General features: G+C 39.5%; 1 protein-coding gene across 2 annotated transcripts; it reads right to left on the reverse strand.

The window, feature by feature from the left end:
• Positions 1 to 3,422: 3,422 nt before the first annotated feature.
• On the reverse strand, positions 3,423 to 27,425 carry NAE1 (NEDD8 activating enzyme E1 subunit 1). 2 transcript variants are annotated; one of them, XM_028501911.2, is made up of 20 exons: positions 27,288 to 27,425; positions 24,251 to 24,354; positions 24,102 to 24,162; positions 22,711 to 22,741; positions 21,696 to 21,767; positions 21,388 to 21,467; positions 20,491 to 20,600; positions 18,715 to 18,824; positions 15,948 to 16,010; positions 15,475 to 15,538; positions 15,065 to 15,156; positions 13,936 to 13,995; positions 13,712 to 13,845; positions 10,361 to 10,436; positions 10,020 to 10,059; positions 7,816 to 7,902; positions 7,230 to 7,322; positions 4,851 to 4,965; positions 4,716 to 4,765; positions 3,423 to 3,659 (listed from the first exon to the last, which is right to left on the reverse strand). In XM_028501911.2, the coding sequence occupies exons 1-20, from the start codon at positions 27,338 to 27,340 to the stop codon at positions 3,550 to 3,552; spliced, it is 1,605 nt and encodes a 534-aa protein (XP_028357712.1). In that variant the 5' UTR covers positions 27,341 to 27,425; the 3' UTR covers positions 3,423 to 3,549. The 2 variants fall into 2 exon arrangements, with proteins under 2 accessions (XP_028357712.1, XP_035867862.1); XM_036011969.1 differs by lacking the exon at positions 27,288 to 27,425 and adding an exon at positions 26,156 to 26,178.
• Positions 27,426 to 27,618: the final 193 nt, after the last annotated feature.

Raw genomic sequence — 27,618 nt, forward strand, 5'->3', positions numbered from 1 at the left:
CTCCTGCCCTGGCCAGTATGGCTCAGTTGGTAGGAGTGTTGTCCATATACCAAAAGGTCATGGGTTTAATTTCCCGTCAGAGCACACTGATGTTTCTCTCTCTTTCTCTCCATTCCTTCTCCTCTAAAATCAATAAGCATGTCCTTGGGTGATGGGGGGAAAACATGAAAAAAATCCTCCCCCCTAAAATTTTAAATATATGTGAGAATCTTTTACAAATATACACATATATTCTAGTTTTGCCAGTTTTAACCTAAATTTGCTATTTTTTTACCATTCAAAAGGGAATGGTTAGGTATATTATAGTACATCCACAGGATGTTGTTTACTCAAAATGTTTAAAAGCATGAACAAAGTGTTTCTCTTACAAAATAGCAACAGAACACTTGTTGTCTTTAGCTGGTGGTTCTATGGTGTTTTATTTGTTTTCTATTTTTCACAATTATCGTAAACAATTCTAATGTTCCGTAAGTGCTATTGTAGGCCAAGCGCTGTTCTATAAACCATGTAAGTATCTTTTTAGTCATTACCACACCACCACAAGGGGGCTCCAAGGATAAAGACACATGAGGAGAGGGTAAATACCTTGCCCAGTTGGAACAGCTAGTAAGTGCCAGAGCTGGAATGGGAACCAAGAACATCCCAAGCCAGGCTCGACACTCTTAACCTCTGAAGTATTAGACTATCTCCTATGTGTAAGTATGCATTACCTTTCAGCAAATGGGTTAAGATTTGGGAGAGAAAAAACTAAAAAAGGCTAAAAAATTGGCCTACTGTATCATTTGTGGAAGTTTTTGATAGTTGAGGGAGTTTAAGGACTATTTCCTTAGTTTTAATTAATCTATTCTGCTTTTTAATATAATTTTATGTTTAAAGAGAGATATAATTTTTAATCTAAATATCTTGAAGTTGAAATGTCAAAATACACTATGTTGTATTCCTTTGTTTTTCTGATACAATTTTCTAATAAATGGTTCCTTTGCACACTAAAATTAGATAAAGCTTGCCAAGTACCAGGTACCTGCACTAATACAAGTCATCTATTCACTCACTAAGTGTTTAAAAAATATCCACAGCAAAAGACAAGTTACAACTTTAAAGGGATTGAGAATTATAAAATTATATTTTAAAATGTAAAATATAGTCTACTCCCAAGAACAAAAACATCTGCCCAATAAAGCATCCTTAATGGATGCAAACTGTAATTAACAACAAGATTTCAAAATTATTTTCTGTATTCTTACAGAAAAAGGGAGGGGAGGGAGTCGAGATAACAGGAAGAAACTATCCCATTTACAGGTTTCACTCATTCTACTACCCAGATAGTACTATCAAATTCAAATTTAAGCAAGAAAAGTAGCTGAACATCGTACTTTTAGCTAGACTAGTAAATGCTGACATGAAAAGCTTTTGGAAATCAAAATACCACCCCCAAATACCAGAAACATAAATGACTTCTTTCTTTCTTTCCTATTAATCCTTGCCTGAGGATATGTTCACCGATTTTTAGAGAGGAAAGGAGGAACAGAGAGGGAGAGACGGAGAGACAGACAGACAGACAGACAGACAGAGGTCAACGTCAACCGTCTGCCTTGGTGGGGGATTGAACCCATAACCTAGCATGCGCCGACCAGGGGTCGAATCTGTCACCTTCTAGCTTATGGGACGACGCTCAACCAGCAGCGCCACCCGGCCATGGCGGTAAGTGGTATCTTTCTGTGCAAGGCTGCACGGCTGAAAAGTCCCAGCACTAAATGCCAGCACTAACTTGCTGACAGTGGATACACACAAAGCGGAAAGCAGAAAATTCCCTCTAAAGTGGAAGAGGCAAGGGAGAAAAGGCCCAACAATATGCAAATCCATGTACTGTACAATCAATTCTCATTACAGGAATGGAGCAGGTTGAGAAATAACGAGCAGGCCCAGAAAACGAGCCGAGGGCACCCGGAGGCAGCTCTCCCTCAGCGTTCACACTCAGCCCAGTGGCGCAGCGCTTCTGCGCACACCCCGCCCACCCCACCCTGGTGAGCACACGGAGGGCACGTGGTCTTCCCCCGGAGGGAAGGCCGGGCCCCGCCGGTCTCCTGAATTTCCAGTCGTGAGCTCCCAGGCCTGGCTCACCTGGGGAGCTGGCGAACTGCTTTCTTTCGAAGGGCACAGGCGGCCCCTGAGGCTCTTCTCAGACCAGGTTCTCCAACTCCTGCGAGGGACCGGGCGTTGGTTAAAGGCCCCACCACCGGCGTTTCACCAGCAGCGGGTGGGCGCAAAAACCAGCCCAATAACCGTGCCCGCCCCACCCACGGTCTGGGGAACCACCTCACCGGTGGCGCCCCCCCCCTTCCCTACATCAGAGTCACCTGGGGAGGCGCCCGCGGATTCTGAAGTACGAGCGGGTGGAAAACCGCCGGGCTATAGGAACCTGACTAAATGGTGGAAACCAATGCTGTGTCCCACCAGGTACTGCGGGGACTGCAGCCGCAGCCTGTTGCTTCCAGAGAAGGGCCCCTTCCCGCATGATCAACCCATCCTCTGACGTGGGCGGGCTACGAAGGGAACAGCGGGGCATTCTGCACCCTTGCCTCGGTGACGGCCACCTGGGCCTGCAGGCCACAGTTCGTTTTCTACAGGAGGCAACAAAACAGGGCCGGGACAGAGCTGGGGGAGGACCCGAACACGAACTACAAGGGAACTACGTCCTTTACCCTCAAATCGAGGCGCTCTGAGTTCCCGCCCTTCAGCCCTTTCGGCCTCCCTACCACAACGCAGGAGCTGGAGCCCGTTTCCCACCCAGACGGCGAGGCTCACTTCCGTGGGGCGGGACTTCCGGCAGCTCCGCCCCCACGTGGAGTCTCCTAAAAGGCAGGGATTAGCAAACATGTGGGTTGGAAAAAATCTCAATTTTAAGGGTAAATCCTTTAATCTCACAGCCACGGGTGAGTGCTTCCTTTGCTCAGGGGGTAGTTCACCCCAAGGAGTTAATTTGGCGGTCTCAGTGATAAAAGAAGATGGCTCTGGGACCATGGCCTTGAGGGTCTTGGTGGGCAGGGCACCTGTGCGCAGGCTGGGTGGGGGAAGGACGGCCCTCATTCCTCTTCCAACCTTCCCTCCGCATTGCATCCTGTGCTTGTTTCTAATCAACTAATACATCTGAAACATTTGCTTTTAAAATTCTGTTAGTTTTAACAAAGGGATGGTCCTAAAATATCCATAGCTAAAATCTGCACATGGATTGAATTATTTTAGACTGTAGAAGAAAATATTTGAAGCTATTTCTAATGAAACACAAGATTTTTCCAAGTAACTTTGAGATAGCAAGCCAAAAATAACAATTAGAAATGGATAACTTTTATTCTCTGGGAAAACGACTGCTTCCTTCAAACAAACACACACCCCACGACCCCCCAAACAACAAGACTACATTATTACAAATGAGAAAAATGTTTATTAAGGGAACAATTTAACAGTTCTCCCTTAGCAGCATTTTACATATTTGAGCACAACCTGAAGGTAATTAAAGTTTCATTTAATACACGACATAGGGTACTTATTCTACAACTGAAAAGTTGCTGAAGTTTGTGACATGCCATTATAAATGTAAGTATTATTAAAAATTACAAATTGTTTGGTGATTATTTTGATAACTTCTTGAGCAGCAGCTCCTGCAAGGAAAAAGAAGAAAAGCAAATCTTTGAAAGAAGTAAATTTCAAGAGTTACATACAAATATTCAATTCTGTAAAGAAAACCTTCCCTTTTTCCAAAAGCAAAGGTGTTTAAAGGTAATCCAAAACAGACATGATTTACTCAGTCATATCAAAATAAAGAACTATGACTTTTTATAACTATATTATTAAAAGTTTTGTTTTATATATTCATACCACAGGATATTATGCCAGTTTTAAAGAAGGAGACAATTTTAATTATTGTGGTTTAGAAACATTAATTAGCAAGATATATTAAGTAGAAAAAGTCAAAATAGTACTATGGTTGAATACATTTTAAAGGATACACACAGGGAGAAAAGATTCTCAAAGGATACCCTTATACTTTAGAATAAAAAGGGGAGGGCTACAAGGGTAAGTTGGTATGGGGGTAAAAGGTAGAAAACTGTACTTGAACAATTAAAATTTAAAAAATAAAATAAAAAGGGAATAAACAGTATATTTGTTCTAAACACATTTGTAATTTGGAAAGACTATTAAATACTGCCAGACTGCTATAACTACTCAAAACAAAGCAATAGAAGAAAAAACAAAAAATTACTAAGAAAAAATTCTTTACTTTTTATAATCTGAAGCTTGATCTTCCACAAATATTCATTGATTCAGTATAATATGAGACTCTACTATGTACCAGATTTCAAGTATGAGGGATATGATAGGGAAGAAAAGACAAAATTCAGTGCCCCCACAGATCATTTACAAATAAGTAAAATGTATAGCATGGCAAATGACTCTAAATGCTGTGGAGAAACCACAGGAAAAAGGGTATGAGTACAAGAGGAGGGCCTCAGTATTAAATCAGGGAGTGAGGAATGGCCTCACAGGAAAGACAACTTTTAAACAAAGACCTGAATGAAGTGAAAGAATATAATGGTGCTGTGCCACTTAATACTTATCATCCTGTTTCACTGACCTCCCTTGTAAAAAGAGCAAAGAAAACAAAACTTCGTAACTACTATAACACAGAAGCCAATCTTCCCATCTCTGGAACTCACCCCCTAAGAATGCAGCAATGGTGTGTGGCTCAGCATCTCCGTATCGGCAACTACAGGAAAGGATAGAGACGTAAACTTAGACTAGCTTATGATAGGTACCGGTATTATCTCTTATGTGGCTTAAAAAGTACTTACAATTCATGGACATAATCATCTTTCACCATTACAGATAGTCCATATTCCTGAAGGAAGCTGGTGAGACAAGACTTCAATTTTCCTATATCTTCTTCAACTTGATAGTTATAGACGCCTAAAAATATACATGTAAGTTAATTTTCATTAAAATAAACTTGTCGTTCAAATATTTAATCCAGTTTCGGGTGTTCTAGTCAAAACAGTAAGGTGTGAAACTGAAGAACAAAAATAACAAAGTATGAGACCAATATTTGCAAATATCATGAACCTGTAACAATCAAAGAAATCATCAAAAACCTATTACATGTATGGTGTCAGAAGGGTGCAAGATTTATCAGAATGATCAATTAAGTTATGTAATGTCTAATCACTGCAGTGTATGCCTGAAACTAATATGTATGTCAACTATAATTGAAGATAAAAGATGATTTTTTAAAAAAAAAAACCTATTAAAATTCAAGTTTGATAAGCCTGCTTCGATCACTGCTCCATATCCAGTATCTAGAAGAGTGTTTGGCACACAGATGGTGCTCAATACTTCTTTGATAGAATGGAATGAATGAGAAAGTGACATCCTATTTTTACCCTTTATAAAAACTATGGTGTTTATTACCCATTTCCAGAAGATTAAATGACACTGAGGACATACAGCTATAATAAGAAGTAACACTTATTGAGCATTAACAGATGCTGGAGACTGTCTTAAGCATCATATGTACATTAATATATTTAATCCTTACAACCACCTTATGAAGTAGGTACTATTACTTCCATTTTTCAGATGAAAAAACTGAGGTGCAAATTAAGTTATTTGCCTCAGTTACATAGCTAGTAAACAGCAAAGCCAGGATACAAGTCCAGGCAGTTGTTAATGACTAAACTATAATGTCATCAAAAGTAAGCTATTACTATTACTACTACAGGAAGGAAGAATATAATTGCCAAAACATTCAGATATTATAAAAAAAATCAGTATTTTTAACCACTATGGTTTGAAAATGATCACCAGTACTCTTCCTCACAATGATAGTAATCATTGTGAGGAAGATTACAAGGTACTATGCAGTGTGTAAAGTGATTTTCATACATTACATATCTAACCCTAACAGTCTAATACAGTGGATATTATTGCCATTCCATAAATGAAAGACCTGAGACTTGGAAGGAAATAGTGAGTCACCCAAGGTCAAGAGACAGTAAGTGACAGAGCTTAGATCTGAACCTAGGTCCAAAGCCTATGCTCTATGTGGTAGCTACTCTCCCAGGACAGCTCCCAACATACACCCTTCATGTCCTCATGTAGTCCCCCTCGACTCTTAATCTAAGCTGGCCCCGTGAAACCAACAGAACACAACGTAAGTGATGCTGTATACCTTCCACCTGGGTCTTTTGGACTGTTAATTCTGGGGAAGCCAGACACCATGTGAGAAATCTACCCTAGGACTGCCATGGCAAAAGGGAGACCCAGTAGCCAAGTGGACACAGATGCCTGACAAGCCCCCAGCAGTTCCAGTTATCCCGACTAAAGTGACAGGCACCTGAGTGAAAATGTCTCTCTGGATGTCTAACTCAGTCAAGCTTTCAGAGTCACTCCAGTCCCAGGCATCATGCAAGACCCCCTCTCCCCAGTGCGATCTGCCTGAGCCCAGCCAATGCACAGAGTCATCAGATAATAATTTATTGTTTTGAACTACTAAATTTTGGGATGGTTTGTTATGCAATAGATAACCAAAAATACATTCTAACCAAAGAATACAATAAAGCAATACACATTTAGTGTTTATTCATTTTCTTTCTTCTGGTAAGCTAGCTCACTGAGACTGTAACTCAGTGGGCATATGACATCAGCTGGGGCAACAGGTTTTATGTACACCTAGAATGTACTGCTATGCAATAATCCTGCATAATTAAAGTTATAATAAAAACTTTCTGGCAACTGAAAATCTTTGAGATTTATGCCGATTCCCTAATCACTACATTTACAGACACAAAAATTAGATACTAAGCAAAGAAATCTCTACACCTTCAGAGTTCTGAGTTCAGAAGTCACTGGCACACTTCCTGTAGCTTTCTATTTCCACTTTTAAAGTCAGTGTGAGCCTTAGAAGTAAACTGTAGAAACTGACAGAAAAAAATGTTTTCTTCTGTATGCATTGTGCCACTTAAACTGTTCCCCTGTAATACTTTACAACCAAACACTATTTGCAAATAATTATACTTACAAAACAAATTGTAGTTCCTCACTGAGATGAACTAGGCATAAACTGTTTACAAAGTAAAAATCAAGGACCAACTCTAAAAACCCAGAACACTTGCAGATTTAATTCAAGTGTTTATTCAAGATTTTGTTATATTTGACAATTTCACTGCTATTCTTACCTGGATATCTACCATGTTGTTTATGAAACCTATCCACAGCCCGTAACATTAAGTAGAATACCATCTCATTATCTGGATTGTCCATGCTGGAAACTGAAAGGAAAAAAACTCAATACAATTTGGGTAATTCATGACATAAAAACAAAAAAGGACTGAATTTACTATACACTCAAATTTGAGGACACAAGGCAATTTTATCACAAAATTTTAATATTTTGTGACAATAAAATAGAAAAGGATAAATAATAGTAAAATAAAGGGAGATATGTTAGATGAAACCCAGTTGTTTTATGGACTATTTACTACAGTCACCATAATCTTTACTAAAGTAGTACCATACTGACTTTAGTTAGCTGTTCTATGTATCACACAACTCAGTAACCCACCTAAATATGATTTTATATATGTATCAAATTTTACATTTTGAAATTATGACTATTTGGTAGGTTTATAGAATAAAATTTAGAGTATACATATATCCATTATCCTTTTATATTATCACCATATACTGATACGATTACGCACAAAATGTTAATATCTTTAAAATAAAAATTAATATCTAGCATTAAAAGATTATTATACTTACTAATTTCATCCCTGTTAACTGTATTCAAGCCATATTCTTCAGCTAAAGATCGACATCTTACCACTCGAAGAAATGCAGAATTGCTGCCTAAACACAGGAAAGACATTATAGAGGTAACTGGTTGAGACATATGACTATTCCAAATCACAGATCACTTTAAGAACAAGAAATTGGGCCCTGGCTGATGCAGCTCAGTGGACTGAGCAAGGGCTGCCAACCAAAGGGTTGCCGGTTCGATTCCCAGTCAGGGCACATTCCTGGGTTGAGAGTCAGGTCCCCATTGGGGGCCACGTGAGAGGCAACCACACAATGATGTTTCTCTCCCTCCCTTTCTCCCTCCCTTCTCCTGTCTCTAAAAATAAATAAATAAAACCTAAAAAAATAAAACCCAGATATTATAAAATGAAAAAAAGAACAAGAAATTGTGTGTATACTCTTCACAGACATGGAAATGTGAAGAAATGTCTTCTATTTGACTCTAATGGTTAGCACAGAAGGCACTAGAACTTAAGTCATCTTAAATTCATGTCCTTAGCACTACAACCAGTTTAGCACTGAATAAGTAGGTGATGGCATCTCTCTGAGCCTCAGAATGGCGATAATATTGTTTATCTTTGAAAGTTATTCTGTCAATCAAAAGTACCTAACATAATGCCCAATAGGGCTCAATGAACAGTAGTTTTTATCATCATTATGGATAAGCAGTCCTGAAACAAAGTTTTATATATAGTACTTTTGGTATACGTAAGGCTTTTTTTTAAATTGATTTTAGAGAGAGAGAGGAAGGGAGAGAGAGAAACATCACTTTGTTGTTTCACTTATTTATGATTCATTGGTTGCTTCTTGGATGTCCCCTGACTGGGGATTGAACCTGGAACCTTGGCATATTGAGATGACACTCTAACCAACTGAGCTATAAGATCAGGGCTGTAAGAGTTTTTTTACAAACAAACAAAATTTGTATTATGGAAAATTTCAAATATACCCTTAAATAGAAAGAAAAGAATAAACCCTCAAATACCCAACATCCAGCTTCTAATCTAGTATCATTAGTAGAACAAACACTACATCAAAAACAAGGTTCAAGATCAATAATGGAACAAGACATTAAAACTAAGCCTAAGCCCCGACCAGTGTGGCTCAGCTGGTTGAGCGTCATCCTGCAAAGCAAAAGGTCACCGGTTTGATTCCCGGTCAGGGCACATGCCTGGGTTGCAGCTTTGGTCCCCAGATGGGACATGTACAAGAAGCAACCAATCAATGTTTCTCTCCATCCCTTCCCCTCTCTCTAAAAATACATAAACTCTTTTAAAAAATAAAAATAAATAAAACTAACCCTAAACAAACACTATAGACGAGTCACGTAATAGGGGACTTGGATAAAGTTTTAAGGCTGAGGCGCATGCAAAATATAGACTTTTGCAGAAACCACGGGCAGTAGCTACAGGGAAGCTCTTCAGACAGCATGTAAAAAAGATTTTATTATTCTTAAACTAAGTCTTAAATGTAAAAAATGTTTCAGGCCTACTGAGGAGTTATCAAAAAGATGCCAGGAGCCTAGTCACTCTGAAACTAGACGGTAAAATTCTTAATTCCATTACAGTCAATTAACACAGATCAAAATGAGAAGTTAAACCAATACTGTCAACTTACATGTGACTTCAGGCTTCACACCCAAAGTCTTGTGATACAACTTCCCCCAATTACTTAAAATTAATATGCTGAAAATAATTCTGTATTAATGACAATTTTCAATTAATTGGCCTTCATGTCTTTTTAGCATTGCCATATATAAGAGTATATGTTCTACCTCTGACCTGGTCTTAAAATACTTTCCATTTATCACATTATAGGAATAAAAAATGCCCTGGCTGGTGTGGTTCCGTGGATTGAGTGCCGGTCTGCAAACTAAAGGGTCACCAGTTTGATTCCCAGTCTGGGCACATGCCTGGGTTGTGGGCCACGTCCCTACTGCGGGGCCACGTGAGAGGCAACCACACAATGTTTCTCTCCCACTCTCCCTCCCTTCCTAAAAATAAATAAATAAAATCTTTTAAAAAAATAATAAAAAACCTCACCCAGTCATTATACATATCTATACCATGAGACAATGGAAAATTTTAAATTTCAACCATTTAAAATTCCTTCCCTGTGGCATTTTTATGAAGCAAAACAAACAAGAAAATTAATTCAAAGGGACTTACAGAGTAATTTTAATTCTTTCTCTGAAATGGACTCTGGTGCCTGTGAAGAGATAAATGCAGATTTTGCTCCAGTATGAAAGAGAAGATTATCAGGGGGTATAGCACAAAGCCAATCTCTGTGAGATGGGAGGCTTTCTCCAAGTGCTGGGAAAGCACTAGAAAAACACCTTGTCTCCTTAAAACAGTTGTTCTCATTAGGCAGGCAAGTGAGAGATCTCTGTAAAGAACCACAGAGCCAGTGCCAGGGCCTCCATCTCTAAACCCTTTCTGGCTGGAGTCATGTGATCAGGCCCACATGCAGCGGTGCTGTCCATCAAAGACAAGTATGCCCAGCAGCTTACCTGGCCTATGGACTGCAGCAGTTTGGCGGCGTGATTACCCACAGCAGCAGCGTCTTCCTTTGCTTTATCTCGGTAACTGGAAAAAAATACGCAAAAAACAAAATGCTATTAATAGCATTTTAAAATCAGCAAGTTTTGAATATCACCAGGAAAAAAAACCAAAAAACTGTTTTCCTTTTCATGAAAAAATACTGGTCTAGAACATATAAAATGGGGAAATGCCATGGAAATGCTACCAGCAGCACCTGTTAGTACTGGAGATCTTCCCAGTGCTGGTGAAGGACTCTCAGAATCCATTAGTACCTGGGGTTCCTCTGTAATTGACAGCACCCAACTTAAAAACTGCCCCCCATGATACATGATCCATGCTTCTCTGGTAAGAGGACCTAACAAAACATATTACTGAAGGACACGATTTTTCTCCTTGAAGTCAAGTCCAAGAAAAGTTAAGTACTTGAAAGCTGTCCACCTACAAATTGATGTAAAACTTTTAAGTCTATTTATATTTTCATCTCTGAAGACGATCAATGTTAAGCTAACTACGTCCAAAGTGAGGTCATACTTCTATCTTCAAATGACTTTTCCCAAGTTTTAAGCACCTGAACTTTTAGTCTAGGACAACAAAGATTTGTTAAACAATGACTGAGATAAAGAGTGCAATCTGTTTAGGAAAGAGAGATCTCTGTGTGACATTATTTGGCCCTTGAGGAAACCAAGTCAGTGGCCCTGGATTCATCAGCACTATGACCATACTATGCAAGGGTAATCCACTGAGAACCATCCTCATGACAGTTTGTATGGGTTCAGGATGGTGATACCTGGATAGCAAGTGTCTACCTATAGTCACCAAAGCAGTACAGGGCCATGGTTAAGAGTATGGAGATGGGTTTCATGGGTTCAAATCCTGGTCCTGCTATTTACCAGCTGTCTGACCCTGAATCAATTACCTTTGGTAGGCCTCAGTTTCCTCATCTTTAAAACTGGGACAATAACAGTATCTCTTTCCTGGGGTTGTTATAAATATTAAATAGTTAATACACAGAACAGTTCATAGCACAGAGTTAAGTGCTCAAATGTTAGGTTTTATCATGAAAGAAGCAAGAAAAATATCTGTCTCCTATCAGGGTGTAGAACTCTGTACTTTCCACTCAATTTTGCCATGAACTTGAATCTATTCTAAAAATAAAAGGTTTAAAAAGCAAAATCTGACCACTAAGTCCTTTAGCTTATTTTTAAGTATATTTTATTGATTATGCTATTCCATTATTCCAATTTTTCCCTCTTTGCCCACCTCTGCCCAATATCCACCTTCCCTCCAGCAATCTGCCCCCCTTAGTTCATGCCCATGGGTCATATACAGAAGTTCTTTGGCTTCTCCATTTCCTGTACTATTCTTAACCTCCCTCTATTTTGCACCTACTAATTATGCTACTTAATCCCTGTACCTTTTCCCCCATTCACCCTCTCTCGCCTCCCACCTGATAGTCCTCCAAATGATCTCCATATTTATGATTCTGTTCCTGTTCTAGTTGTTTGCTTAGTTTGTTTTTTAGATTCCGTTGTTGATAGTTGTGAGTTTGTTGTCAAAAGAGATTTTAATGTTCACAGTTTTGATTTTTTTTTTCTTAAATAAGCCCCTTTAACATTTCGCATAATAAGGGCTTGATGATGAGCTCCTTTAGCTTTACCTTGTTTGGGAAGCATTTCATCTGCCCTTCCATTCTAAATGATAACTTTGCTGGACAGAGCAATTTTGGTTGTAGGTCCTTGCCTTTCATGACTTTGAATACTTCTTGCCAGCCCCTTCTTGCCTGCAAAGTTTCTTTTGAGAAATCAGCAGATGGTCTTATGGGAACTCCTTTGTAAGTAACTGTCTCCTTTTCTCTTGCTGCTTTTAAGATTTCCTCTTTAACCTTCGGCATTTTAATTATGATATATCTTGGTTTGGTCCTCTTCAGGTCCAGCTTGTTTGGGATTCTCTGTCCTTTCTGGATTTGTATGTTTATTTTCTTCCCCAAATTAGGAAAGTTTTCTTTCATTATTTTTTCAAGTAAGTTTTCAATTTCTTGCTCTTCCTCTTCTCCTTCTGGCATCCGTATGATTCAGATGTTGGCACTTTTGGAGATATCCCAGAGTCTTATTTTCTCCTTGTTTTTTTGAAGTCTTATTTCTTTATTTTGTTCTGGTTGACTATTTATTTCTTCCTTATGCTCCAAATCATTGAACACTGGCTTCCTCCCTTCACTGTTGGTTCCCTGTGGATTTTTCTTTATTTCTCTTAGTGTAGCATTCACTTCTTCCCTGATGCTTTTGCTGTACTCAATGAATTCTCTGAGCATCCTTATCACCAGTGTTTTGAATTCTGCATCTGATAGGTTGGCTATTTCCATTTCATTTAGTTCTTTTTCTGAGATTTTGTTCTGTTCTTTCATTTGAGCCAATTTCTTCATCTCCTCAATTTGCCAGCCTCCCTGTTTGTTTCTGTGTATTGGGTAGAGCTGCTTTGACTCCTGTCTTGGCATACCGGTTATGTTGCATGGCGAGGGGCCTTCGGTAATTGCCAGGGTGAGTTAACCCACCTCACCACTTTGTGGCTCTGTATGTGGGGAAGGGGTCAAAGTGGGGACAATTCTGCTCCCTGGCTGCTGGATGCTTGCTTGGCACTCACATTGTTTCTAGTCACTTCACCCAATTCCTGTATGTGACTGGCACTCCTCTAGTTGTTGCCTTAGTGGCAGTTCCCATAGTGGGTGTTTGCATACATTCTAGAACCATGCTGGCCCTTTAAACAGACTCAGGATGTGAGAAACCAGCAGTTTTTTTCCGCCACCCCAACCCCAACTAGCTTTTATAGCCAGAAGTTATGAGGCTTTGTTTTCCTAGCACTTGGAACCCTGGGCTGTATGGTCTGGCCTGGTGCTGGGACGACTTGCTCCTCAGATATCCCTCCTGGTTTTTATCCACCACACACAAAGGTGGGAATGCACATTCTGCTGGCCGCCGCCACCTCACCACCATACCACATCCTCTCTGCCCCGGCTCCCCATTCCTGCCATCCTACCCATCTGGATGAATATGGCTTCTTTAAATCCTGGGTTGTTGGACTTCCATACAGGTCAATTTTCTGGCAGTTCTGGATGTTTTTAAAGTTAGTTGTGATGCCTCTTATGGTTGTGCAAGGAGGCAAAGTGTGTCTACCTACACCTCCATCTTGACCGAAAGTCTCTTTAGCTTATTTTTAAAGCAGTTACATTATAATAGGCTTTCATTTGATTTGATAGACTAGTAAAATATGTTCATCTCTAATATAAACAAATTTTTCTGTTACATAGTTTAAAAACAGTGACTTACACATTTTGAAGTTTTATATATTTGGCAGAATCTGCAATCATGTCAGGAATTGTGCCTCGAACAGGTAAATTTCCTTGACCCTCTTTGGCCACAAATTCCTTTAAGGCACGAGCTAAAATCCAAAATGATGGAGTCTAAAAGAGTCCAAAGAAATTAGTATCATTATAAGTGGCATTTGAATTTGACCCAAAGCTTAAGGGGGCACTATTTTTACTTGCTGTTACCTGTTTGGTGATATTTATGCAGCGATCATCGTTAAATATATCTTCAATGCTGCTTGGGATCTGCCAAAGCAACATGAAACATTTACTTATATTAAGAATTTGCCCACCTTTATTTTCACTGCTATTTCTCTGAACAAGCTCTTTGAATTCTCAAATTATAATCAAATATAAACTTCTGATTTGCTTATACTTTTATTTAGAATCAGCACCAGATAGAATGTGACTAGGAACAAGAGAATAGAAGAAAGTTCCACCCTGTGCACTGCTGTTAGTATCAAAAACGAACCTGTGCTTTTCCATCATAAATGGGATAAAGAAGAAGCCAAAGTAAATCTTTTTCTATATTTACATTTGAAAATATAACAAAGATTACAGACATTAATGTCAAGCTTGAGTTGTAGTATTTCATGTTTTTCCATCTTGTTAAAAATTTGAAACCATTATACCCTAATTAGTAACTGTTCAAAGAGACCACCGCTTAAGCAGTTAATTTTAATTAATTATTTTTTTAAACTTTCTTTCTTTATTTTAGAGATAGGGGGAAGGGAAGGAGAAAGAGAGGCTGAAAAACACTGATGTAAGGGAGAAACAGCGATTGTTTGCCTGTTGTATGTTCCCCGACCAAGGACTGACCTCGCAACCCAGGCGTGTGCCCTGACCAGGAATCAAACCAGTGACCTTTTGCTTTTTGTGGGACACCATCCAACCACTGAGCCACACTGGTCACAGTATCACTATTATATACTGAAACACTGATGTCCATTTTTTAAAGAAAATACAGAATATTATTAAAACAAGTCAATCTGTATTATAGATAATAATTTCTAACCAACTATACAATTTAGGAAATATTAACTTAAATCTAAAGTCAACTATTTCACGATAAGGACCTCAGAAAACTTTTCTTGAATGAATCCTTCAGCAATTCTTTTATGTATTTATTTACTTATTTATAACTTATTGACTTGAGAGACAGAGAAACATTAACTTGCTATTCTATGTTTTTACACATTGATTGGTTGATTTTTGAATATGCCCTGACTGGGGATCGAACCTGCAACCCTGACATCTTGCGATGATGCTCTAACCAACTGAGCTACCTAGCCAGGGCCAGCAACTCTTTTAATACCTGAGTTGTATTTAGAGCTGTGTTCACATTTTTAATGGCTTCTTCAAAATTCTCTTCATCTTCTGGAGCCCCGTTTTCATTCTTTAGAATGCCTATTAAAACAGAAATTGGTTAGCAAACAACAGCCCCTTTCTTCCCTCTCTTTCTCTCCCCACAACATTAGGGGAATAATGTTGTCAGATTTTGAAGGGAGGATCAGATATATTGAAACTTAAGAAGAAATATGGCTTACACTAGTCATTCCTAAAACTGTACAAGGAATGGTTCCTTAATCTCCCAAGGCAAAATAAAATATCGGCTAATGATGGCATCATTTGACAAAGATGTTGACAGAAGTCCAATATACATTAGCTTAAAGCAATTTCCTTTTCAAACTTTATATAATATTTAGTCATATCCCATAAAATTACCTTGTCTAATCAAATCTCTGAACTCTTCTTTTTCTTTATACGTTTTAGGTATTCGTCCATTTGTCTAAATTGGTTAAAAAATTTAAAAACCTAGTTATAAAAACTCAAAATATGGTAACTGAGAGCCTACAGTTTCCCCCATTCTCCCATCCACATGAGATTTCATCAGTAAATATACACACAAGTAAAACCAGGGGCTGATTTGATACAAAACAGAAACTATGGGCCATTTCTCTGCCCACAGAGAACTCATTCCCCACTGCAAGTTTCAGAATGACATCTACTCAAATTTCACTTGGTTAATAAAAATATCAGTATCAAAAGAGGAACTGCTGTATTTAAATGGAAAAGCACCCACCTACCCTAAACCATGCAAGGACAAATATTAATCTCCCACCCCCTTCAATAAAATCCTTTATAATAAATTGAAACTATAGTTACTTATGGAATTTCTTTTTTTTAAAAGGACATACTTCACTATACCACTGTGCTAAATATTTAGCTACGATCACAATCCATGGAGTGTGGCTATGGTCCTAAAAATGAGAGAAGAAGAAAAGAAAATATCAGTATTAGTTAACATTAATTAGTTAATATTTATTCCTCACTACCTGTATCATTTTCAATAAATTCAACAATATCTATGATCATCCCCCAGTACATATGACTTAATGAATGGAGGAAAATGAACTGGATTAATAAAAGTTACTTTACAAAATTCTTTTAGTGTCCCATCTGATCCTGATATGGCAGGTGTGTACTATGACTGTCTCCATTTTATATCAAGAAAAGTCTCAGAAACCTGCCACTCAAAAATAAAGCTCAAATCTCTTGATTTCAGATACCAATCCTAGACTATAAAAGATCTTCCCTGTGTTTTCTGATGAACCAAGTACCTGCATTTAAATTAATACATAGGTAGGAAAAAATACATATTTGTTAAATTATACAGTATGTTATAAATATCATTATTTCCATACCAAAATATACAGTTGCCTTGACAAATCTCAAACACTAAAATAAGTGTTGAGAGGAATCAATTTCAGTAAACAACCACTCAAATTCAAACTATTTTATTTTTTTTTAATATATTTTATTGATTATGCTATTACATTTGTCCCATTTCCCCCCTTCTCTCCCCTCCACCCTGTACCCCCCTCCCACCCACATTTCCCCCTTTAGTTCATGTCCATGTGTCATACTTATGAGTTCTTTAGTTTCTACATTTCCCGTACTATTCTTGCCCTCCCCCTATCTATTTTCAACCTACATTCTATGCTACTTATTCTCTATACCTTTTCCCCCTCTCTCCTCCTCCCACCCCCCTGCTGCTAACCCTCCATGTGCCCTCCATTTCTGTGGTTCTGTTCCTGTTCTAATGGTTTACTTAGTTTCTTTTGGTTTTGCTTTAGGTGTGGTTGTTAATATTTGTGAGTTTGCTGTCCTTTTACTATACATGTCTTTTCTTTATCTTCTTTTCTTAGATAAGTCCCTTTAGCATTTCATAAAATAAGGGCTTGGTGACGATGAACTCCTTTAACTTGACCTTATCTGAGAAGCACTTTATCTGCCCTTCCATTCTAAATGAGAGCTTTGCTGGATAGAGCAATCTGGGATGTAGGTCCTTGTCTTTCATGACTTGGAATATTTCTTTCCAGCCCCTTCTTGCCTGTAAGGTCTCTTTGGAGAAATCAGCTGACAGTCTGATGGGAACTCCTTTGTAGGTGACTGTCCCCTTACCTCTTGCTGCTTCTAGGATTCTCTCCTTCGTTTTTACCTTGGCTAGTGTAATTATGATGTGCCTTGGTGTGTTTCTTCTTGGGTCCAACTTCTTTGGGGCTCTCTGAGCTTCTTGGATTTCTTGGAAGACTGTTCCCTTTGCCAGATTGGGGAAGTTCTCCTTTATTATTTGTTCAAATACGTGCTCAGTCTGTTGCTTTTCCCCTTCCGATTCTGGTACCCCTATAATTCGGATATTGGAACGTTTAAAGGTGTCTTGGATGCTCTTAATCTTTTCCTCAATTTTTTGAATTCTTATTTCATCATGCTTTCCTGCTTGGTTGATTCTATCTTCCTTCTGGTCCACTGTATTGTTTTGAGACTCATATTCCTTCCTTTCACTATTGGCTCTCCTCCGTGTGTCTTCCTGCATCTGTTTTATGGTAATCTGCATTCTTTCATCTAAATTTCGTCCAAAATCAACCAGTTCCGTGAGCTTTCTGATCACCAGTGTTTTGAACTGCGCATCTGATAGACTGGCTAATTCTTGGTCGCTCAAAAGGATAAGTCCTGGGGGACTGATCTGCTCTGTTGAAAACATGGTTTTTTTTTCCCCGTCTCTCCTTTTTTTTTCCGGTCTGGCTGCTCTTGTTACGGTGGGGGGCGGAGCCTTAGGTGCTCACCGGGGCTGGGCACCCCAGTCGCTAGATTGTGACGTTATATGTGGGGGGTGGGGCAGGAGCGGAAGCGGGGCGGGAGAAAACAATGGCGGTAGTTCCGTTCCCCTGGACTCAGACCCTTGTCTGGGCTTCTGGGCCGCGAGCTCTGCCCTGGTCCACAATCGCTGCCCCTCTGGGTCTGCCAGCCGCAGCTTGCGTACTCAGGGATCACCTCTGCGTTCTTGCGCCCCTGGATGGCTTTTGCGCCGAGTTCGCGCCAAACCTTCCCCCGACCTCTGCGCGCCGCCGACCCGAGCCAGCCCCGCGCCCGCCCGGCTCGTCTTCTCCTACCAGTCCGGATGGACGCGTCTACTTCAACTTCTTGGCTGCCCGACTTCCATTCAGATAAATCCTCTGCCGGATCTGGGTGTTATTCTGATAGTAAATTATTGTTGTAAATTATTGGTTTTCTAATCTTGGTTGTACGAGGAGGTACGGTGCGTCCACCTATTCCTCCATCTTGCCAGAAGTAGCAAATTCAAACTATTTTAAAAAGCACATCTGTTTGTTTGGGAAAGGGCCACAAAGAGGAATATGTTCATGTCCAATTTCTTGACCTGGATGTTGACTACACAGATATGTTTGGTTAATGTACTTTTCTTCAATAAAAAAGTTTTTTAAATTTTGGAGAAAAAAAGATTTATTTAAAACAAATTAGGTACAGTGTTGTTACTATGTAACCTAGATGACAGGACTATGGAAGTTTATAGTCTTTTCTCACATGGGTATAATTCAAAAACCTTATGTTAAAGAAAAATGTTTTAAGTCCATCTATAAATGGAAGGTCACACACACTACCAACCTTTTTGTCCATATGATCCAAATCGTAAGACTGAAAATGTTCTCTCAGTTCAGGAAAGGGTTTATCCAGTCGTAGATCCTCTAATGCATTATCTGGATGAGATTCTATTACTGTGAAATAATCCCAAAAGATCAATTTACTTCTTTTAGTAATTCTGCTGGAAATACACTACATTACATGAATTTAGGAAATCTACAATGTTTAAATGAACATAGGGTCTATAGTTTATTTTAATTGTTTTGTCCATTATTGAGATAAATTTATATTTACATATATACATTTTACTAAAAGCATAAATCCTACATGGACTACAGTTTTTTAATTTATTTTTTCAATTTTATTTTAATTGTTGTTGCAGTACAATTTTCTCGTGGACTACAGTTTTAATAAAAGTAAAACCAAGATTCTTTTAGAGTTTTGTTATTATCATTGGAACAGGTCAAAATGGATGAAAATGTGTGTTCAGATGCTACCTAATATCCTACCCTGACTCCTCCTGTCATCTGCAACAGACAGCATCACCATCTACCTAAACCTCTGCCCCAGAAACCTGATAGTCATCCTTGACTTCCTGTCCCTCGGCCTAACTTCAGCCACTCCCCACATCCTGGTACCACTTCATATACAGCTCTCCACACAGGGGAGTACAGAAAAGTGTGTCTTTAAAGCTAGGCTCAGTTCTGTTACTTGCTAGCTGTATGACCTTAGACAAATAACTTATTTCTCGGTGCTTCAGCATCCTCATTTGTAAAAAGCAGATAAAATAGTATGGGCCTTATAAGGATTTCAGAAAAACTTAAACGAAGTAATCCACATAAAGACAGGCACAAAGCCAGTAGAGCTAACCTTTATTACCATCTACCTCCTCTTCCCTATCTTTATAACATGTGCCCTCAGTCAGGGGCTCACGTGTGCACACGCTTTCTCACTCTCTCACCTCAACCACTGGAAATCTCCTAACAGCAAGTCTTGCCTCCAGTCTTGGCCCCTTCAAATCCATTTATTATCTGCTCCATTTCAGTGACCCACTTTAAATTTTTACCCTGTCACTCTCCCACCTACAACTCTTAAATGGCCCAGCACCCCCTGCCAAAAGCTTATCCTCACAAGCCACTCTCTAACTGCCTAAGCAGACACTACTATTCAGTGTTGCTTGCAATGCCAATGGTTATCATTGCACTAGCAGACTGCCTGGCTCAGAGGAATGTATAAGTAATCAATGAAAATGTTACAATGATTTAAGATTAAAATTTTCTAGGTAAAGGACTAACATCAGCCTTGAATTGTTGCAAGCCTGCCTATGAATGACTTTGGTCTCTGGTAACTTTTTCCTCTGAACAGTAGCTAGGTAAATGCCTTGCTTGTTTTGTGGAAGTGTACCCGACCTGGAGGAGTCTAAGACCTGTATAAGAATGGAATAAAAGATTGGTGGGGAAAAGGTGGTGTGCCCCCTAGGTATCTTGGCTCTTGCCTGTAAGCAGCCACACATGCCTATGTGGGTTAAGAGGCAAAAAAGCTAGGTACTTGCACAGCAGCTGCGCCTCCTAATAAGTTGAAGAAGCTGTGCCTATTGTATCTCCTGCTCCGTATCCTCCTGTAATGCTAAGTAAAAGAAATATTAAAGCATACTAATTCTAATGAACACTTTGAACCTAAAACCCAGTTGTGCTACTACAAATTTATTTTGGAATTGAAAATTAACTTTCTAAATTGTCAAGTTTCTAAAATCATAGCTAAAGCAACCAGAAGCAAGCCTCCTGTGTACAACAGTTTTACCTGGATGTTCTTCTATAATGATCCTCATATAACCAATTAATCCATATGTCCTACAGATCAAGAGAGGGATTTGGGAATTCCAGAGGACGTCTGCTAAACGTAGTAATGTACTGTAAAGGAAGGCACAATAAAGAGAAACATAAACAAATGGATATATGCCAAACATGAAAACTCCTTAAAACAAAGCAGCTTTCTTACTAAATTATAAATGCAAAGATGTATCTATTGCATTATAAGCTGATCAAGTATACATTGAAAAGCAAGCAATTCCATAAGGCTGCAGTTTCAAAAAAAGCATATCTTTTGGACTACAGGGATACGAAAGCCTTGACTTTTGAATTAGGGATAATGTTACTGAAAGATACTTCCTAAACATTTCCATAAAAAGAGGAAAACATATTTATAAAATGCATGTATCCTCACATACACCCCCAAGTATTCCCTATAATTAATTCTATCAGGGTGTCCAACCTTTTGACACCTCTGGGCCATGCTGGAAGAAGAAAAGTTGTCTTGGGCCACACATTGAATACATTGCAACATATTATCACAAAATCTCATAATGTTTTAAGTAAATATACGACTTTGTGTTGGGCCACATTCACAGCCATCCAGGGCTGCATGCAGCCCACAGGCTGCAGGTTGGACACCCCTGTATCTAACTAGTTTTTTTTTTCCACCAAAAATAACCAATGTTCAATTTAACTGCTCTAAGTCTATGTATTTTAAAGTTTCACATCCAATATTTTTCTCTTTCCTATCTTTTCAACACAAGTGCTCCCAATTAAAGGTTTCTACAGAGTTCAGGAATTTTAAAAACTACAGACTGCAGAGAAAATAAAACTATGCAAATTTAATAAGAGATTCAATTAAAAACAAATTAACATAAAAATTTACCTTTCAGGAAGCTGAGTTGCAACCACAATGGTAAACCTACAGAAAAATGAAGGATCATTGTCTAGAAGGTTTTCTGGACTCTAAATAGGACAGGGGGAAAAAAATCCAACATGTTCACAGTCACATTAAACATGACAGAAAACAGGCTATTTAGAACAAACGAGGCAAAATGCCAAACACTGTTAAAGTAATTCAACTCTCAATTAAATATAGTATATATAAAGATTCAAACTTTTAACTTTCTAGGACTTTGAACTACGGGAAAATGAAATTTCTGCACAGAAATAACAATGTATATACATATATACCTCTTCCACAAAACTCCCAGAGACATCGTTATTTAATTCTTGTAACAATTCCATGGCAGCTTGAGCTCGGTTCTTTTTGAAAACAAAGCATTTGACTTGAATTAGAAAAGATGTGGTTAAAATGTAACACTTCAATTAACAGATCAAGCAAACACACTATATAAAATTACCCAAATTTCATGCACAGATATGATAACTCTGCTTTCCATAGTGCTTAAACTGAAGCTCAACCAGAATATTACTTAGATAAGAGCTAACCCATCATTACTCAGAGTTCTTAAATGAACACATTAATTGCACCTTACTTTTCTGATTAAGCAAATGACCAGAAAACCCCGGGGCACCATGCACGGATATTCTGAACCAATGTACAATACTGTACAAGAGATCAATCATTAAAGAAACAGTAATTTCCACTTGGAATGCTGTACTAAGTTGATTTACTTGTATATGGCTTTGTACAATTTTTTAATATGAAACACAAAAATAAAAGATATCCTGGCTCAGCCCTGGCTGGTGTAGCTCAGTGGATTGAGCGCGGGCTGCGAATCAAAGTGTCGCAGGTTCGATTCCCAGTCAGGGCACATTCCTGGGTTGCAGGCCACGGCCCCCAACAACCACACATTGATGTTTCTCTCTCTCTCTCTCTTTCTCCCTTCCTTCCCTCTCTAAAAATAAATAAAATCTTTAAAAAAATTTAAAAATTAAAAAAAAGATATCCTGGCTCTTAAAAATCTTGTTAACCAAAATACTCTTTCCTGTGAACATTAACATCACTCAAGATTTAGCTTTAATACAGGGTACAGTGTAAAAAAATACATTACTTCTTCTATGTTCTTAAACTACCAAACATATTAAGATCTACAAGATCAGGGGAAAAGATTGAGCTAATTTAACTTTTTTCTTGGAGAAATAATAAGCTCTTTTAAAGTCAAAACTTTTCAAGAAATCAAAATATAGTAGCATCACTAGATGCTTAAATCCAACCATATCCTATAACAAATTGATTGTTTACCTTGCCAATACTGCTTCTTTGAAGGAAAAAGCTAAAATAGATAAAATTTAAAAAAAGTTAAGGACTTCTTTGACTATACAAAGGAAAGGTTATTTGTAATACCAGGTATACTTCATTCATACTATAAAACAAACTATATTTCCATTACAGATTGTAACAGCCTTCCTGGGGGAAGAAAACTGGATTAAAACTTATAATCACAGACAAGCTAATAAATCAGTGTTTCCCTTAAGTATGTACCACAAAATATGAATTTCACAAGACACGCTGAGAAAAAGGGTTCCTTGGCTTTAAAGAGTTTAGTAAACATCATGTGTTATACTTCCCTCTAGGAAATTCATAACATACATAAAACACATGATATTAAAGTCTTATATTAAAGAAATGTTTAACTTCATTTGACCATGAAATCCCTTTGGCCATTTAGCAGTTATTAACAATCCCCAGAATTAATGCTCCACAGACCACACTTGGAAAATACTATATTAAACTGTTTGATTTGCAGGTACGTAGAATATAACAGATCTATTCAGACTTCTTCCCACACATACCCTCGTCATATCCCAGGGCTCAGATCTGAGGCCGCTATGTTGTAGCACAAGCTCAATGGTTGCATAAGAAAAAGAAACCTTATTCTTATCACACCCTGCTCTAACTAACCAAGTAAGCAAAGGTAATAGGACTTTCTCTTTACAGACACCAATAAAAGGGCTGTGTTGTGGATAGATATATTATTACCCAAGGAAAAGATGTCAAGGCTTGATATGAACCAAATTCTGATTTTCCTTGTATTTATTCACTGCTGCTGTATACTGACAGATATCAATAAAATGAGAGATTCCAGACTCCAAGTTCCTGAAAAGGCAAGCCTGAAAAACTCTGCATTTCTAAACATGATCATCTTTGAAGAATGATATAGCAGGCCATCTTTAAAACAGCATTCTTATGGAGACAGTGCAGTGAGAGAGAGATGTACCTGTACTAAGCTTAGAAGACACCACAAATAAAAGGTAGATATTATTATTTTTATAATCCAATAATATAATTATTGTTAATTATATACTAACATCTAGGAATCAATACAAGAACTTAGGAAGTGTTCAGATTTCACAAATAAAGGAATAATGACTACTCTTTTGCATTAATAACAATAATCAAGCTAGTAATGATGGAGATCTTTTATTAATGACATATTTGCCAGACACTGTGCTAGCACTTGACCTATATTAACTCCCTTCATCCTCGCCATAATCCTAAACATAGGGATTACTGTCCACCTGAGAGTCAAATCAACCTGACTGAGGAGGGGAAGCTGGGATTTAGGCTTCATTTTCCGGTGACAGCACACTGCCTTCCCTAACATGCACATATTTGAAAAGAATAGAACATACTTATTTCCAGCATCTTCTCCGCTGACCTGATTTCCATCGATAATTGTAAATGAACCAATACCTGGGAGATAAAACAAAATCAGTCAAGAATACATGTTTCTAGTCCAAAACCTTAAAGAAGTAAATTTACAACCACAGAACTACATTACCTGGTAGTATCAAGTTTTTAAGAATTTCGGTTCCGGTGGCTGTTGCATTTATTAGGCAAACATGGGCAGATTCTAAAGCCTCTTGCCCATGATCACCCCACAACCTACAAAACACGATATATATTTAATGTTTTTAAAAACTTCACAAAAGCACAACTTTCTTATTTGAATGGAGATCTTTGGTCTTCAAAGTGTTCCTGCACAGAATAGCTGATGTGATAACCGTGGTAAACATGTGAGACAAGAACAGCAGGAGGTGTTATGGGGATTATATAGCTGTGTAACATAAGACTAAGACTAAGGTTGATGCCTTGCATGGTTAGATGAAGGGTCAAATCAGAACCAGAAACCCGGCCTTCCAGCTTCCTGTCCATTACTCTCCTCAAGCCAGATAACTTACAGAACGGAAAGTCTTTAGAAATGCTCATTAACATTAAACAAGTGCCTTAGGTTTAAAACCGATTCTGTTCTCTGTTTCATTTCTCCTTAAGTTACATGGATCCAGTATATTTAAGATCTTGACGTAGGACTTACCACTGTGATTTCTGTAAGAGAAGAACTTTACCAAGAAAACTGAATTATTATCACCTGAAAAGCCTCATAATGACTTCTATAGGAGTGCTTTAAAATATAATATGCAATGAACATTCTACTAGCATGATTAGTAAATGCATCAACAAACACAAAGATACAATAAGGATTAGAAATATATGGGATAGTCCTGGCTGGTGTAGCTCAGTGAGCGAGCACCGGCCAGCGAACCAAAGGGTCACTGGTTTGATTCCCAGTCAGGGAACATGCCTGGGTTGTGGGCCAGGTCCCCCCACCGGGAGCATGCAAGAGGCAGCCGATCAATGTTTCTCTCACACTTCAATGTTTCTCTCCCCTTCTCCCTCCTTTCCCCTCTCTCTAAAAATGAATAAATAAAATCTTAAAAAAAAAGTAGTATAGGGAAGGCCCAAACCATCGGAAAAATTCCATAGCCTGAAGGACAGACAGACTTTAATGTGCCTTCTCTGTCACCTGATCATCTGATCTAAAACAGATTCCCTTATCATACAGCCAGGATGTCCTCCAGCACATGTCACAACCATAATTGCTTCATTAGTTTTTATTTGCTCAACATCCACCTTTCCATTCCACTCTAAGCTTCATAAGGACCTAGATCACTCTACCTGTATCCATCACTGTAGTCCCAATGACTGGCACAATGCCCTGTCCAGGGTAAGTGGTCACTGAATGGTTATCAGATGAATGGAGGTAAAACCTAGAACACAAGTGGCAAACACAAGGCCCGCAGGGCAAATCCGACCTCACACCTTGTTTCTACCCGGCAGCAGCACCAAGCTCCTTGCCCCTAGTTAACGAGTAGTTACATTTATACAATCCTAAAATTACGCTCGGCCCTTTGAAGGCAACCATGAGGCTGATGTGGCCCCCAATTAAAATGAGTTTGACGCCCCTGACCAAGGAGAAACAGGGAATACTGAAAACATCAAGTTTTCCTAAGAAAGCAAGGCACACAGAATACACCTAACCTGTTTCCAGTGGATGGATGCTTAGGTAGTTTAGGGTAAGCCTAAGAGATCACTGGTGCACCTCTAGGTAACATGTTTCAATCAATCCTCTCTACTCTTATTGGCCTAAGGAAAGCAGGGCCTTGTTGACTGCTGACTGGCTGTACATCTTTGCTTCTAACTGCTTCCCTATGACATTTCAAAATCAATAACCACTTCTTATTATGAAAGGTAAAATTTGGTCCTTAAATGGACCGAACTCAGCAAAAACTCTTTTGTCACAGTTGCTTAGTAACCAAAGAGATCTTCTCAGCTCTCACATACAGTTATATCTGCGTTCAAAACACAAGGAACTCCAAGAATGTACAAGAGAACATGAGTTGGTTACCAGGGCTCTGCCACCTTGCTTCTTTTCCCAGCAGCTTGGGACCAGAGTGATGAGCCTGAGTACCAGCTCTGAAAAGATCGGAAGGGCCTGAGTTTACATTCTGGCCCAACCACACAAGACTGAGCAAGTTATCTGACTTCTCCAAGGCTCAGTTTCCCCTCGGTGTCCATCTGTAATGCAGAGAATGTCTGCCTTTGAGACTGCTCTCAGAATTGTGCACCTAAAGCCCCTAAGACAGTACTCAGTTGTAGGTGCAAACGGGAGTTCCAGACCCTAGGGACATATTGTAACTTCTGGCTTCAAGGCTACAGAAAGAAGGGGAACCAAGCGTTTGTGTTACTTCCACTGCCTTAAACGCATGGAAGATGCTCAATTAATAATGGGGAGAGAAAAGAGAAAAAGCAAGCAAGAGGAAATAACCAAGGACCTGCCTGCTGGCCTAGACCTGCAGTGCCCACTAAGGTAGCCATTAGCCACTTGTGGCTACTGAGCACTAGACATGAGGCTTGTCCGAATGGAGATGTGCTACACGGTGTAAAACGCCGGATTTCGAGAGTGATATGAAAAAAAAAAGTAAAATATCTCTAATAACTTCATACTGGTTACCTATTGAAATGGTAGTATTTTGGATATAGTGGGTTGAATAAACTGTATTATCAGAATTTTGCCTGTTTCTTTGTATTAATGTGACTACTAGAAAATGTATGACACGCAGGGCTCAGGAGACGGCATTATACTTCTATTGGACAGTGCTGGCTCGGACCCATACCTAACGTGCCGCCTGGATGGGGTGGCCGTGATTCCCCCATTCTGCAAAAGGAGGAGCCTAAGAACAACGAGGCGGGGCCGGCAGCCTACCTGGAGACAACCAATGTCGCTGGGACCCCGCACCTCAAACAGTACAGTGCTTGGAAGGTGAGCGCGCCCAGCCGGGAAGCGGAGGTCGGCCCTGGAGGCGCACCCCCAGCCCCAGGCCGGAGTCCCGAGGGCTGGCTCCGGAGCCCCGCACGGCCCCGCCCGGCGGGAGGCCTGAGAGAGGCCGGACCACACCGCTCGCAAGCTTAGGCCCGGCGCGGACGCAGTGGAGTTCACCGACAGGCCCGCCCGCCCGACTCGGTGAGCCTCGCCTCACCTCAGCTGCCGGTCATACTTCTGCTCCTTGAGCAGCTTCCCGGGGTGCGCCATGGCCGCGGCAGCACAGAGAGCTGATCGCCCGCAGAGTACCGCCACTACCACCCCGAGCGCGCAGGCGCACTACGTGCCCTCCGCCGCCGCTGCCTCCTGCCGCCGCCCGCAGGGGGCGCCGCCGCTACAGTGCGCACGCGTCGCCGGTACGCCCCGGCGTGTGCCGCCACAGCCAGGACCTGGACTGGGACTTGGGGGGGTCAAGTCTTCCCTCCTTCCGTCAGCCCCTCTAGTCATCCGTTGGGTGACTCTCTACGTGCGGTGTTTGTGGCGGACTC

Source organism: Phyllostomus discolor, chromosome 12 (assembly GCF_004126475.2).
Source record: "Phyllostomus discolor isolate MPI-MPIP mPhyDis1 chromosome 12, mPhyDis1.pri.v3, whole genome shotgun sequence".
Lineage (NCBI taxonomy): Eukaryota > Metazoa > Chordata > Mammalia > Chiroptera > Phyllostomidae > Phyllostomus > Phyllostomus discolor.

Excerpts from the sequence above, each read along its gene's own strand:
- NAE1 (XM_028501911.2), bottom strand. The coding sequence starts at position 27,340 with ATGGCGCACCCCGGGAAGCTGCTCAAGGAGCAGAAGTATGACCGGCAG. Across the intron at positions 21,768-22,710 it reads AAAGAAGCAGTATTGGCAAG|AACCGAGCTCAAGCTGCCAT; the intron begins GTAAACAATCAA and ends GTTTTCAAAAAG. Across the intron at positions 10,060-10,360 it reads TGCTGCAGTCCATAGGCCAG|GCACCAGAGTCCATTTCAGA; the intron begins GTAAGCTGCTGG and ends ATCTCTTCACAG.